A 15622-nucleotide genomic window follows, 5' to 3' on the forward strand; every position below is an offset into this window, starting at 1 on the left:
TATATATATATATATATATATATATATATATATATATATATATATATATATATATGAATTTAGGTTTAGATATTTAGGAATAGGTATAACTAGTTACGGAGATGTTGAAGAAGAAGTACGACAACAAAGCTTAAAAGCAAGTAAAGCGGCGGGATCTCTTTAATGACACAATCTGGAAGAACAAACACCTAAGACAAGACACAAAAACAAGAATCTATAAAGCAGCAATAAGACCTATATTAACGTAGACGGCGGAAACAAGACCTGACACATCTAAAACGAGACGACTACTAGAAGCAACAGAGATGAAAATACTCCGACGAATATCAAGGAAAAGTCTGTTGGATAGGGAGAGAAACAAAAACATAAGAAGAACATGCAATATGGAAGATATAGAGATAGGTGACAAAACGAAAACAGGAGTGGAACGAACACATTAGTAGAATGGCAGAGGATAGGATAGTACGAATAACACGAGATAAGTCACCAAATGGACGAAGAAGTATTGGCAGACAAAGAAAAAGATGGTGCGATAATTTAAAGAATTTAGGAGGCTAATATTGAAGAAGAAACAAGCTTTACATCTACATACAAGAAGGAAGAAGAAGAAGAAGTACGATTTCTATTTTTTTGGTTTTGATGATTGATGAAGGTTTTGAGCAGATATTAGCTCTCCTCTGTTCATCGTTTAACCCATACAATTTTCTCCTGTTTTTGATCTTACCTCATTAAAGTGATGGTGATTTTCCCTAATACAGTCAACTAAATGCTTTTACCGGTTTCAATTACATGGCCAAATCGACAGATTTCAATTTATGGAAATCATCCTTGATACTGCTAAAGACAATACTCAGAACTTTGTAAGACAATAAGAAAACATATTAAGTAAAACATAAGGAAATACTATGAAAGACTCGTAGAAAATGCCATCAAAAACAGAAAAAAAACTATAAGAAAACAAAAGAAGCATCGTTGCATCGAAAACAAATCGTTCGTCTAACAAACGAAAACATAAGAATTACAGTCAGAATCAAGAAAATTGTCAACAACAGATTAACAAATGCTTCACATGCTGCACATCCAAAAGAGCAAGCTGGCTTCAGAAGTAGATTCAGTACCCTGGATCATATCCATACGCTTGGAGAACTACTTAGTAGCGCTAAAGAATATGAAATACCGCTAGCTTTAACCTTCGTAGATTTCGAGAAGTCTTTACAAAACTATACAAAGAGACAAGCAAAAGTTAATAAAATATAAAATAAATATATACAGACAAGCAAAAGCTAAGGTAAAAATTTGTGAAAATACTCCATAATTTTCCACTCACCAGAGGTTTCCGACAAGGCGACGCAATATCCCCAAAACTCTTTACTGCAACTCTGGAAAATATATTCAGCAAAATGAACTGATATCGTTCTGATCGCTAACAATCCTGCAGCAATAGAAGGTATAAGCGACCTAAATGCAGGTAACAATGAAGTTGGCCTTAAAATGAACTTGCCAAAAACAAAAATTATGTACAATGAGCTAGTGGAGGTCCAAGATGTAATAATAAATAACACTGTACTTGAGACAGTAGATGAGTATCTATACCTGGGACAATTAATAGATAAATCAGGCTTCTTACTCCCAGAAGTCAACAAAAGAATGAAACTGGCTTGATCATATTTTGGTAAAAATGCAGTTATATTCAAATCCTAGATGCCACTCAACCTGAAGAAAAAATCATTCGATCAATATGTACTATCAATCATGACATACGACTGCAAAACTTGAACACTAAAGAAAGATATAATAGCGAAACTCCAAAGGCAATCAGGTCAATGGAGCGATACATGCTAGGTATAACAAAGATAGATGTCACTGATGTTATCCACGTATTTAAATCTTTAAAAGGGCAGTGCACGGGATATGTTGCGAGTAGAACTGACAATAGATGGTCCACTAAATTTAAACTGTGGTATCCGAGAGGCGTTAAGAAACCAATACGACGTCCAAATTTAAGATGGAACTCCCTCATTCATTTTTCACGGCTTACGTTTGGGCTTTGAACTTCCTGGTGAGAAGTTTAACTTTTGGAAATTAATGTTTTGGTTTTGCGGAAGCCTTACTCTTCAATTTTCGCACATATTTGGACAATGTAATCTTCTTTATCTTTGCAACACACTAATGCCTTATTTCTTTCGAAAGTGTTTTATTCAGTACTACTAGAAACATAGTACTATTATAAAAAAATAAATCCCTATTGCCTTATGTCACGCCATAACTTAAGAACGACCTTACCGATTTTATTGACTTTTTTTAAAGATTTATAATATTATGTAGAAGGCTCTTACGAAAAGAAAATTTAAAGACATTGCAAAGAAAATAAAAATTATTTATTTTCTTATTTAAATTTCGTGCGTTTAACAACTGCCGGTTTGACAGTTACCACGATTCAAATCTCGTACTGGGTAGTGCAGTGGTGCTGCATTTTTTTGTTTTTTAAAGTTCATTAACTCTATCTTTTGTAATTTAAATCTTATAGATGATTAAAAATTCAATCAAATTGCAAAGTGGGTAACTAAAAAGATATGATTAAATTGTAAGGAAAATAGTAAAAGCAATAATTTTATTTTCCCAAATTATTCTCATTTCCCAATATATATTATACTTCTTTAGATTGATAATGTTTTTTGAGTATTTTTTTTTGATTTTCTGTTAATTTTTAGTTGTTGAACTTTGACACATTATTTAATAATTCTAAGGCAGTGCGGAATTTTCCGGCTCAACTAGTACAATTATTATAGTAACAACTTATTTTTATCCAGTAAAGGTCTCCTTAGATATAATTCTAAAGAATTTTACTTCAACTTGTAAAGTACTTACCGATTTCTCGTATCCGGGTTCACTGCTAGATACAGTAATTGAATCATCAGGAATTCCTCCATTTACTAACCCCAAATCACCAACTGGTCTACATTCTTGTGTGCTTTCGAACCCTTTCCTGCACTTGCAATGAAAAGATCCCGGAACGTTCACACATTCCGTGGAAGCAACATCACATTGGCTGCTGATACATTCGTTAATATCTTCACATCTGGGAGGATTGTTAAATATTTGGTTCTCGCCACATCTAAGAATGCTGTTTCCGATAAGTTTGTAGCCTTTGTAACACTGAACACGGGCTTCGTCGTTGTAATAATAGTCTCTCGAAATGTCTGTGATGAAGCCGTTTTGAATTTCTGGGAATTTTGGACATTTTGCACCTAAAAGTAATCATATATTTATATAATATCATTATATACTATAAGATATTAATAAAATATTGACATTTTGATCACAAATTTACAAAAATTGGTCCCTTGGTAAGAATAACATTATTTATTTGGCCACGTTTTCGGTATTTTTATTTATTTTGACTTTTTTTAAATTAATTATTACTAACATATTCTGCTATTGTACTATCGTGTGTCGTGAGACTATATATGTCACCGTACTATTCATCCCTCGGCGGACTCTATTTTTTAGTTTCTTCTTCTTCTTTCTTTCATCCAAAGAAGCAGATACTTTTGATTTTATATTTCTGTGACTAGAGGGTGATTTAAAACATCAACCAACTAAACAACATAATTAAAAGAGTGCCTGTAAGCACACTAAGCCATAGAGGCTTTGCTTAATATCCTAAAACTGTACCAAAGACGAAAAAAATTGAGTATTTTGTATTTTATACTACTCTTAATTCCAAGACCGAATCAAAATAATATTCTGTCTACATCCATGAAAAATATATAACTATTTTCTCTAATATATAAAAGTAAGGTTATAACCTTACTTTTTGACCACTCATCCATACTTTCCAATTTTCGACGATTAGAACTAATGAGAAATAGTAACTGAACGAAAAGTAATAATGAAATTAAAAGGAAAAAGAAAAAATTCAGCAGCGAAAGTTTAAGGAATATTTAGAAAGTGTATAACTTACGTGAACAAACAGGTACATCTCCCGACCAAGTTCCATTACTCATGCACAATATGACAGGTGGTCCACTTCTGATGTATCCAGGTTCGCATTCGTATCTCATAATTGTACCATATGATCTGCCCAAGCCATTCAAAATGGTAGCATTAGCATGAGGAACTTCAGGCAATGTGGCACATTGAGATGCTAAAAAAATCCATTTAGTACCGTATGTTTCTCATACTTTCTAACTGAAGTACTTACCTAAACAATTTGGTTTTTTCTCCCAATGACCATCAGACAAACAAGATATTCTTTCAATAGCTTGTCCTGTGGGAAAAGCAAAACCTGCATAACACTGATACATTGCTTGACCCTTATAGGTTACATTACTCGAACCAATTGAGAAACCGTTGTCAATTTGAGGTACTGGCCCACAATAGACTTCTTGGCATTTGGGGATGTAGCTTATAGACCAATTTCCTCCAGGTAAACATTGAGTAGTTATACGATTTCTACCTGTTGCAAATTCTTGACCAGTTGGACAGCTAAACGTAATGATGGTTCCGAAGGCTGTATCTCTACTGGATGCTAAGGCACCAATTCCGGGTTGCAGAGGCGGACAATCTATAAAAAGGAGTTAATTGTTAAATTTGGCGAACTTTAGTAAAGATAATATTATTTACCAGCTGAAAATACTGCTTCCCATCCCTCGTCACTATGTAAAGCATCTGTCACAAATCTGACTAGCATTTCTCCACTTGAAGCAGTTAAGGTTATTTTCGGTTTTGTGCCTGTTGTAAATCCATTTCCTGAATGCAATCGTAATCCACTGGTGGTAGATCCATCATAAACTTGCACAAAATCTGATTTATCGACTTCGAAATGTGGGAAATTAAGGGATAAGGGTTGGCCTCCAGGATTTCTAATCTTGTACATACATTCTTGATTGCTAGGATAGTTTTCTAAACCAAAGGCTGGTGACGATATGGTACCATTTTTAGCTACAATTGTCGCTTTACATCCTAAAATTCACAAAAATAACTAAAGTGATTCTTCAAAGAAATAATCTGTGTGCTTACCTTGTGTATACCTTATCCTGAACCCTCGTTTCGAGTCGCCTAAACGCGTTCTAAAATAGATATATAGTTGATTGCCTGTTGACATAATCACTTTTTCGTTATTCTCCCATTTTCCAGTTAACCTAGCAATTGGTTTGCTTTTGGGTGAATCACCATCCCTCACCAAAATAAAGTCACGGTTATCATCCAAATCCAAATCATCTACTTCTAAAGTTATTATCTTCCCTCCTTGTGATTGAATAACATACAAACATTCCAAACCTCCAGGATATTGTTCAGGATACCCAGGAGAAGTAAGAACTTGTCCTTGAGGTGTAGCGCGAAGTGTTCCACCACAAATTTGTGGTTCCGTTTTCCAGGATGCTCTGAATCCTTTTCTTTCTACCGAAGCATCTGTACTAAATTTAATTATCATAAAGTTAGAGCCTGAGACGAATGACCTGTTAGTAAGGTCTTGTTTTCCAGAAAGAGTAGCTAGATTGATAGATGTGTCTTCAGTTCTTCCTCCTGCTAGAATCTGGACTGTGTCGAAGGTCTTTTCTGTTTCGAATTCTTGAAATTGGAGAAGAATATTGTGACCTGAAGACAGAACAAACAATTATAATTAATTCTTAGTGAATAGGAAAGGAATACTTGACTAGACAAGGTACGTTATCTAGAGATTCGGGATTGTCATGTACTTTTACAAACCTTGTGGTCCTTCTAGCGTCCATTTGCAATTGGTCAGCGGTGCATACTTGTGTGGGTAGTATGGGCTTTCGACCACATCTCCACTACTGGCCAAATAAAAGTTGCAGTTGGTAGCACAGTCGATTTCATCGGAACCATCTCCACAATCATCCTGTTTGTCGCATTTAAACTTTTCGTTTATGCACAACCCATTCGAGCAGTGAAATGATGCTGCTGGGCATGCTTTCGATCGACACATGAAGGGTTGAAGGCTTTCGCAAGTAGTGAGTTCCCATGATTGGAATTCTTCGGTTACGATAACGTCCACACACTCTCCGGATTGTGGGTCGGGTTGATTTGAAGACCAGAAACCTAAAAATGATTAACCATTAATATTTGACCATAGCTCTGAAGCAGATCGGATTCCACTGGCCCTTTTAGTTAAGAAACGGTTTACTGCGGAGCAATACTACTCCAACAGCTAAGTCAAGCCAGACTGGAAAAGTGGATTAAGACCCTAGAAAAAATGGACATGACACATAGTAGCAAAATAACATGGAACCTTGTAAAAAACATTAGCGGTGATCCAAAAAAACATAAACCATCTTGCAAGGTTTCAGCAAACCAAGTCGCTGCTCAACTCCTTATGAATGGAAGAACTACGAATCGATATAAGGACCCAAACACTAGAAGAAGATTGGATTCGGAGACAAACCAATTAGGAACTCCTTTTACACTAAAAGAACTCTACGACGGTATGAACAGGTTAAAAAACGGGAAAGCTACAGGTGTGGATAATATATGCAGTGAACAAATAAAGCATCTAGGCCAAGGAGCAAAAAACTGGATCTTGCAACTTTATAACACGTGCTGCAAAGCCTGCGAAATTACAAAATCGTGGAGAAAATCTAAAGTAATAGCCTTGTTAAAACCAGGAAAGGACCCAGAAAATCCCAGTAGCTACAGACTTATTTCGCTGTTGTGTCACTTTTTCAAACTATACTCATACTAGCCAGAATAGAAAAAAATGTCGGCAAGCACCTCATCCCACAACAAGGAGGATTCAAACCCGGCAAATTTTGCACCGGTCAAGTCCTTGCACTAACAGAACACATTGAAGAGGGCTTTGAAGAAAAACTTATAAAAGGGGCTGCTTTTGTAGATTTGACAGCAGCCTATGAGCCTACAGTAAGGCACAAAACATTGCTCCGCAAATTATACGACACTCTCAATGACAACCATCTGGGTAAGGTGGTATATTCCTTACTGCACAACAGAGGGAAGGTGGTATATTCTTCCCACAGGGAAGTGTTTTAGCACCAATACCTTGAATATATACACAAATGACCAACCTACGCCAACCGAAGCCAAGCACTTCCCCTATGCTGACGATCTTGCAATATGTGCTAAAGGAAATAGTTTTGAAGAAGTGGAGAAGAAACTCGAAACTGCCTTAAAAACAATGAAAACGTACTACCTGCAGAATTCCCTGAGACCCAGTCCCTCTAAAACCCAAGTCTGCGCTTTCTACCTTCGCGCAAAGGAAGCCAAGCGAAAACTATAAATTGCGTGGAATGGTAATACATTAGAATACACAAACCAACATATATATCTTGGAGTAACTTTAGACCGGTCCCTCACCTACAGACAACATTGCATAAAAACGAGAGGGAAAGTAACAACCCTATACAAAGCTCAAACACCACGAAAGCGAATAAAATCCAGGAAAAGCTTCCTTGTAACAGTGTAGGATAAACCGCCTGAGTATTTTCCTCTTCCCCAGGTTCAATGGACCGGCCAGTCCCTAGACTTTAAAACGTGGAAAACTATGAATAGGATAAGAACGGGGGTCGCTCCAGGAAAATCAAACATGGCAAAATGTGGAAAAATAGACCAAGATGATGTGAACTATGACTGTGGAGAAACAGATGCAGATCGGAATTGTAATAAACATCATTGTGCTGATGATTTTTGAACAAAATATTGAATCACACTCTTAAAAAACTTGTTTATATTACATGGATTTAATTACAGATTTCTAATAATCTTCACACATGAAAAAATTCCTCCTCTTTGCTACTAATTGTGTCATTTTCATTAAAACAAATTTTGACTAATTTACTGAATTTACTCTATAAAAAATACCTAACCATAAACGTCACGTACAATTGCTGCGCTGGGTATTGTTGGTATTACCAAGTCGTTTATAAACCGTTCATATTAAACTAACAGGATCTGATTCAATAAAGAATTCTATTTACTAAACGCGCCTTGATAGACAGGTGATTGCTCTTTAAAAATATTTGTTTAAACACTTTGAATACGTCCAGTAGTTAAATAAATAGTGAGATTTCATATGTCAAATAAATAATGAAGTTTATTTAAATAAATGAGCTGGTAAAAAAATAAAATGTTATTCTATATTTTCAATAAAAGAAATGAGGGAATATTTATACAAAAAAGACTTTGGCAATCAAAACTTTCTGTTGTTCGCGATACAAATTCCTAAACAAACAAGATTTTTTTTATGTATATTGTTTGCAGTAGAAATCAGTGAAGTAATGCTGAACATGATCTAAAATTAAGAAATCCAAAGTGAAGTCTTAAAAAAATAATAAAAAACTTGCTGTGTTGTGTAATTATCCTATCAAATAACTGGTACTGCATGTTCTCCTGACTTTTTCTTGTCTGGAGGCCATCTGTTCTACTCTGGTCGTACTGTAGCTTGTACACTTAACTGTACACCTTCTACTAACTAATTTACAAGTTCTCATGACTTCGAGAAATCTATTATATTGCAACCCAGATCGTTATCGATATAGTTCGTGAAATTCATTTGCCCTGCGACCTAGAGTTTGGCTGCAGATCTTTCAAAGAACATGTTGCAAGCAAAGAATATGTCGACCGCCTGAAGTTCGGAATGAACATCATTCATGAACTTGCCCGACAACATATCCAGTGCACATTGCAGACAATGGGATGGTCCGTATGAAATTAAAAAGAGAATAAAAATTAAATATTATAGCGAATTAAGAAGTTGCCAAAAGGTAAACCGAAAGTTGTTCACATAAATCGTCTTGCACCTTATGCTGGCTTAAATGAAACAGAAGAAGCACGAACCCTTCAACATGGGATCAAAGATGACCGGCCACCCAGTTTTAACAAGTTTATAGAAGTTCTGTCGCTTGGACAAGTTAAAAAATCAGCAGCCTAAAGTTGGAAGACTACTGCGGTTACAAGATGGTCCTCGACCTTTATTGTATATGAAGAATATATGGAAATAATTTGAAGAAAATCATGTGCAATTATGACATCAAGAATTTGGCCTTATTAAAGATAGGCCATGTACTAGAAAATCTAGATTGGAAGATTGTCAGAAGCATGCTTAAAGTGATCTTCCGAGAAACCGGCGTACGAATAACTGTGTATTGCATTGACCCGAAGAGATCGTGTCCTTTAAAGGCAGTAGACTGTTATTTCTTTCTGGATCGTTTATTTAGAGCTGGAGAGTTCTGCAGATTCCGCCATCTTGGGCCTTCATGTAAAGTTGCTGATCGGGACGTTCAGATCAAAGAGGGAGCAGTGTAACGAAATACCGTACCTCTGACTGATCACTTGTCACAATTCTCAAAAGGATGACTTCAGAATATACGATTGCTGGCATTATCAATACCGGCCTGCTAGTAGAGAACATACTGACGCGGTGAATAGAGATGGGCTACGCCAGATAATTCTGGTCTAATACTTTTGGTATTTATACGCAGTGCTGTTCTGAGTTAAGTTGGTTAATAAGATATTATCGTGCTCTAAGATTATAAATATATCGTTTTAAATCAATTAGAACCGCTTGTTTTATTTTTAAACACGTAACAATATATTAGTTCAAACAAATCTACAGTTATATAGGCTGCAGTGATTAGGCCATATTCCCAGTTGATCATTGTTTATACCTGTCGTATTGTTCTATATATCCATAGGATATTCCGTATTAGATCATTGAACATGCCGTGTCGGAGATAGGAACTTTAACATCCATCTGCCTTCAGTTTAAAGCTTCTACTGCCCAGTGTGGCGCAATTATCCATTGAATAAATGCCCATTGAAAACGTTTAAAACACGCTAGATAAAATCGACTACAGTCGTCAATAATTCTGTCTGTATAATCTTCCATCTGTATCTGTTAATTAACTACATAGGCACATAAAGATCAGAATTTAATAACAATCCGACGGTACATCACCCTCAGAATTTCACTCAAAACATGGCTATTTGCTCACAAGACATGAACTGTCAAATTGGTTGGCACAAAGAACCAATTGATAAATCTTTACAGGTTAACATAATTTCTTAATTTATAAAAAAAAATTGAAAACGGTTTCCGGATTTGAAATCGCAACGTTAACACAGATATAAAAGTTAATGCTCATAACTATAAATTTGTGGTTTAATACTGTACAAAGTACAAATATTTAGCTTAAATATGACACGAGTAAACACTTTCAGAACCTCTTTAAATTATACGAGAAGTCAAAAACCAGACCAGAATGCACTTCAAAACCACAAAATACTTCAAAACGTTTTAACCAAAGTATTCAATTTCGGTATCCTCCCCTAGATTTCACCAAAGCTCATTTAATACTGGCCATATCAATTCGTGAACATAACACTAATTTATCAATCAGGAATAGAACATAAGTAAAACGGGAAAGCCTTGAAGATGGTACATGGAATAAAGAAATATGATATTTTCGACTTTATTCATCATCATCATCATTATCTTGGTGCTACAGCCCTTAGAGGGCCTCGACCTTCTCAAACTTTCTACGCCATTCTATTCTGTCCCTCGCTTGCATTTTCCAGTTGGCGAGTCCGATCTTCTCGGCATCTTGTGTTACCCCGTCCATCCACCTCAGCTTTGGTCTACCCCGTCTTCTCATTCCCACGGGTTGCGCTGTTAGAATCTTTTTTATCATGTTTAACTCAGGGGCCCGGGCTACATGTCCTGCCCACTGCAGGCGGTTTCGCTTAATTATAATGGTAATATCTTTACCACCAAACGTATGCTTGTAGATATTCTGCAGTTCAAAGTTATATCTACGCCTCCATATTCCGTTCTCCCAGACCGCTCCGAATATCTTGCGTAGCACCTTTCTTTCAAAAATGGATAGAGCGGATTCATCTGTTTTCGTTAGCGTCCATGCCTCTGATCCATATGTGAGAACGGGGACTATCAGGGTTCTATACAGCCTTATACGAGTTTTTTGAGACAGACGTTTGTTAGCTAAGTACTTTGATAGACCATGATAACAGCTGTTTGCAATTATTATTCGCCTTTTTATTTCCTCAGATGTGTTATTATTGGGGTTAACCGATGTCCCTAGATATATGAACTCTTTGACCGCTTCGAAGTTTTGGTCATTGATGATTAAATTTGTGTCAACATTTCCAGCTCTTGTGTTTGTGTTAGTCGCCATGAATTTGGTTTTATTTTGATTTATCTGTAACCCCATTCGTTCTGCTGCTGCTACTAGCTCGACTTTATTAAGCGAGGAAAAATCCGTGAATGAAAAAAGCTAAATAATTATTTACAAACGTAAAATTTAGCTTATATTAGTGTTATAGAGTGAAATGCATTACCTGAATATTGAGATACTAAGGTACCAGCAGCTGATTCAAGAGTGTTCGTCCTTAAATCATCTAATGAGGATAGACCCAGCCAGTAATGGTTGGCACCTCGCCTTTCTAGTGGCACTGAAGATGTCGCTATTGATGCTGTTACGTTATTTTCACTATATGATTCTACTGCCATTAATTCACTACCATATCTGAAACAAATTATAAATAGTAAGAATAATGTAAACACTAAACAATGTTTAGTACATAATGAAATGTAAACAAAAAAAATCTAGAACGAAAGTATAAAAATCTTCTTATGGTGCCACCTTCATTGTAGATTGTTAATAATCTCAACAAATGCCTATTAATGTCTATATATATATATATATATATATATATATATATATATATATATATATATATATATATATATATATATATATATATATATATATATATATATATATATATATAACGTATTTGTTAAAGAATTTGCTTAATTTAGTAGGATGAGGAGTGCTTTCTTAATTTTCCTCTTTTTACTATACGTTTCTTATAACTATTGATGCATATTTTCATTGAATTCTGTGTTTATTGTGCTCTGTGCCCAGTGGTCTTTCAATCAGGTTGTTTATAAATGCAGTAATTTGATCTTTCTTGGTTTGGTTTAGATCTCAGTCTATTGGTTATTTTAACACGTTAACTGCCGAAATAAAGGGGTAGTGTTCCTATCCTTGTTGTGTTTTAGGTTTCCATATCTTACTTAACCCAGAGATATTTTTCTTTTTATGTTTAAGGTTTTATTATCTTTTACAGAATATCTGTTTGTTGTCCATCCTTCAGTACTTGTCTAGTCCTGAATACATTTCTAAAAATCAATTGGATTTTATAAAGATTTACTGCGCATTGTTGTCTGATTCTATTGTGAAATAATCATTGGAAAATTTAGGAATGTGATTCATTGGGCTAAATCAATAAACTAAGTGTCAGAGTTATTGTTTACAAAATAAACTACCATAAAATGTTACAAAATTATGACTAATGTAAATGTCATAAGATCATAATATGCATTTTCTTATTGCGTATAAGTACTACCTTTAAATTAACTTGTGGTTGTTTGTTTGGTGAAAATAAGTACATTAAAATCACGGAAATATACATACTAATATCAACAGTCAAAAAATAATGCTTCAGGAATAACCAATGCATACAGTGCTCCACAAAATAGGAGAAACATTTTTTAAGTAGCTACAACTTTTTATAATACATATTCAATACAAAAAAATAAAAAATTCAAACAACCCTCTTCTTTGTAGTAAAAACTTCGTAAAAAAGTTGTCGTTAATTTTGTCCAGTGAGCACCTAACCCAAGTGAAAAGATGTCTCAAAAAGGTAATGTAAAAACGATGCCATGTGACTTATCGAAATACAAACAAACGATATAAACATCAGAATGATTGCAAATATCAAAATATTATTTGACTAGGCCAAATATGATTATTACAATTGAAAGTGTTATTCAATTTTTGGGTTTTGTTGTCACATGTCTTCAAGATAAGTCATTCAGTGGTTTATCGATTGTTTTATGAGGAAGATAACTAAAGAGTAGCGATTCCTCAGCAGGATTAATTATTGTTCTGTTAAATTTCTTTATGGTAGGTGCCGTTATAACGACGATACTATAATGGCACTACAGCAGCTCATAAAAGAAATATGGACACAGAAATTCCTCCTCGGTGATTGGAATATTGGAATACTTTGTACCATACACCAAAAAGGAGATATCTTTGAATGCTATAACCACAGAGGAATTACGCTTCTGAATCTAGCGTATAAAATATTCTCCACTATACTATGCCACCGTATGGCATCATATGCAGAACGAATAATAGAAAAATACCAAGCTGGTTTTAGAGGTGGTAGATCGACAATTCATAAGATTGCAACTCTGAGACAAATTTTTGGAAAAAATCACTGGAATATGGCATAGATACTCAATTAGAAGAGAAATGAGAACAATGAAAGAGCTAGGAGTACCAAATCAGTTGGTAAATTTATTCAACGTAACTCTTGAAAAATTTGAATGTAAAGTACGAATTCAGGGGAACTGTTTGAGATACCCTCTCTCCTGTATACTATTCAATCTGGCTCTGGCTCAAAACATGAAATATGTTATCTTTAACATTAAACCCCAATTATCTCCAAAAGTAATAACTTTGTTATTATAGCAGTTTAAAGTTCAAAGAAATGGCGTATCATTTGTGAACACCCTGTATTTAAGTCTAATTTTGTGTATCACTATAATAGTAGATCATACATTGACATAAATTACTTAAAAAATGACTGTTACCACCTATGTGAAAAAAACATTTTGTTAGATTCATATTTTGGAGAGATTTCGAATTCAGAATCAGATTTTTATTAATACAATGAATTATAAGTATTATTCGAATCTATAACCCGTACATTTTTTCCACAATCCGTTTCTCATTGTGGTATAAGGGGGTTTCCATGGCATAATATACCTAAATTGCTTTTTATATGAAGTCATCTACAGCTGTAACATCTCAATTATAAATTCCTTTCTATAGTTCATCATTAATTTATTAAAAGAAATGACCAAATTTTTGCTCGAAACGAAAAATATTGTAGCCTTCTACTATTATATAAAAAAGAGATATCACGATCAGTGATCTGTATAAAGTAATGTTTATTATTGAACGTGACTAAACGTTAGAAATTTCTAATTAATTCGTTGTATCCACTGTAAAGTGGTAAAAATTCGGTATGACCGACCAGAAAATTGGCATTTAACGATAAATTATGCACGCACGGGGTAATTTTTGCTTTAATATAATTGTCATTAATAATATATATATATATATATATATATATATATATATATATATATATATATATATATATATATATAATAGGCCTATAATAGGATCTATTACTCGCTGTCCCGTTTATTTGACTAAAATATTAGAATTCTTGGCTTAACGGTATTCTAGTTTATAATATTTCCACACAAATATTGTAATGGGAGAGAATCGGCATCTTTAGCGGCTTTTCAGTAAAAGCTTTAAAGGGAGTATGCGGTTTAACGGTTGTTTAGACCCGGCATAAAATAATTGCTTGGGAAATAGTTACAAAAAAATAAAATATATACTGAGTGTTACGAAAATTTAATAAAATAAATAAAAAAAAAATCTCAAAAAATTGAGTAGAAACTAGCATAATGTATTAATAATATTTATTCTATTCTAAGGTATTCTAAGGTATTCTAAGTCATTTTAAGGCAGTAGTAGCAAAAAAGGTAGATATGAAGAGGAGATCCTGATCCTGGTATGTCCACCAGCAACCAGGTCCTCCCAAAGGCCTCATTATTCTACTCACTAACTAAAGAAGTGAAACATAGCTTACATTTCTTCCGAGCAGCTAGTAATGGTAATATATTTCATCTTTCTATTTGCTGGAGATGGAGCAAAAAAGGTAGATATGAAGAGGAGATCCTGATCCTGGTATGTCCACCAGCAACCAGGTCCTCCCAAAGGCCTCATTATTCTACTCACTAACTAAAGAAGTGAAACATAGCTTACATTTCTTCCGAGCAGCTAGTAATGGTAATATATTTCATCTTTCTATTTGCTGGAGATGGATGGTTGTTGAATAGAATAGGCATCTAGTTCAGGCCGATCTCGGTTGGATCTAATGAACGACAATTCTTATCATCACATTCTTAGCCTTATTCACAATTTTGTTATCCATCCGAGATCCTGGTGTAAACCGCCATCTATTAAAGCCTGAACAAATTACAATAATTTCTTGAGTTTTATTCCGCATTTTAGCACCATGGTGGAGCTGGAGTAGATAAAAAGAACACTAAAATTCTGTAAGAACTCCACCTTTGGGAAATTCTGAACGATTGAGTAGCTTAGTAACTACCAGTGCCGATGCCAAGCACAAATAAACAAAGAGGGTTGGACGACAGGCTAGTTACATATTTCAGGAAAAAAAAACCATTACTACAAAACCCGAAACAAGTCTTGGAATGGACGGATATTAAGCCAATGATATTGGCAATAAAACATGGATTTCTCTTTTGGCACTTGGAAAGTTAAAACTTTGAATAGACCATGTGGTCAGTGAATTTAAAAGATACAAGATTGGTTTGGCAGCAATTTAGGAAACAAGGTGGCTAATAAAGGTTATCTGGGAAACAAAAACACACACCTTTTTTCAAGTGGTTTAGATACAGAAAATAAGGAATTTGAAGTGGCATTTATAGTTAATAATAGACTAAAACATCTCA

The 15622-nt window shown here is 34.6% G+C and overlaps 1 protein-coding gene across 2 annotated transcripts in view; it reads right to left on the reverse strand.

Moving 5' to 3' along the window:
- Positions 1-15622, reverse strand: part of uif (sushi, von Willebrand factor type A, EGF and pentraxin domain-containing protein uif) — a 175026-nt gene that overhangs the window by 32613 nt on the left and 126791 nt on the right. For both annotated transcript variants that reach the window (XM_072529111.1, XM_072529110.1), the window contains exons 5-11: positions 11329-11516; positions 5713-6063; positions 5023-5601; positions 4627-4965; positions 4205-4567; positions 3965-4147; positions 2869-3248 (exon numbers count right to left, since the gene is read on the reverse strand). In XM_072529111.1, coding sequence (XP_072385212.1) covers positions 2869-3248; positions 3965-4147; positions 4205-4567; positions 4627-4965; positions 5023-5601; positions 5713-6063; positions 11329-11516 — 2383 coding nt within the window. The remainder of the gene's footprint in view (positions 1-2868; positions 3249-3964; positions 4148-4204; positions 4568-4626; positions 4966-5022; positions 5602-5712; positions 6064-11328; positions 11517-15622) is intronic.

This window comes from Diabrotica undecimpunctata, chromosome 4 (assembly GCF_040954645.1).
Source record: "Diabrotica undecimpunctata isolate CICGRU chromosome 4, icDiaUnde3, whole genome shotgun sequence".
Lineage (NCBI taxonomy): Eukaryota > Metazoa > Arthropoda > Insecta > Coleoptera > Chrysomelidae > Diabrotica > Diabrotica undecimpunctata.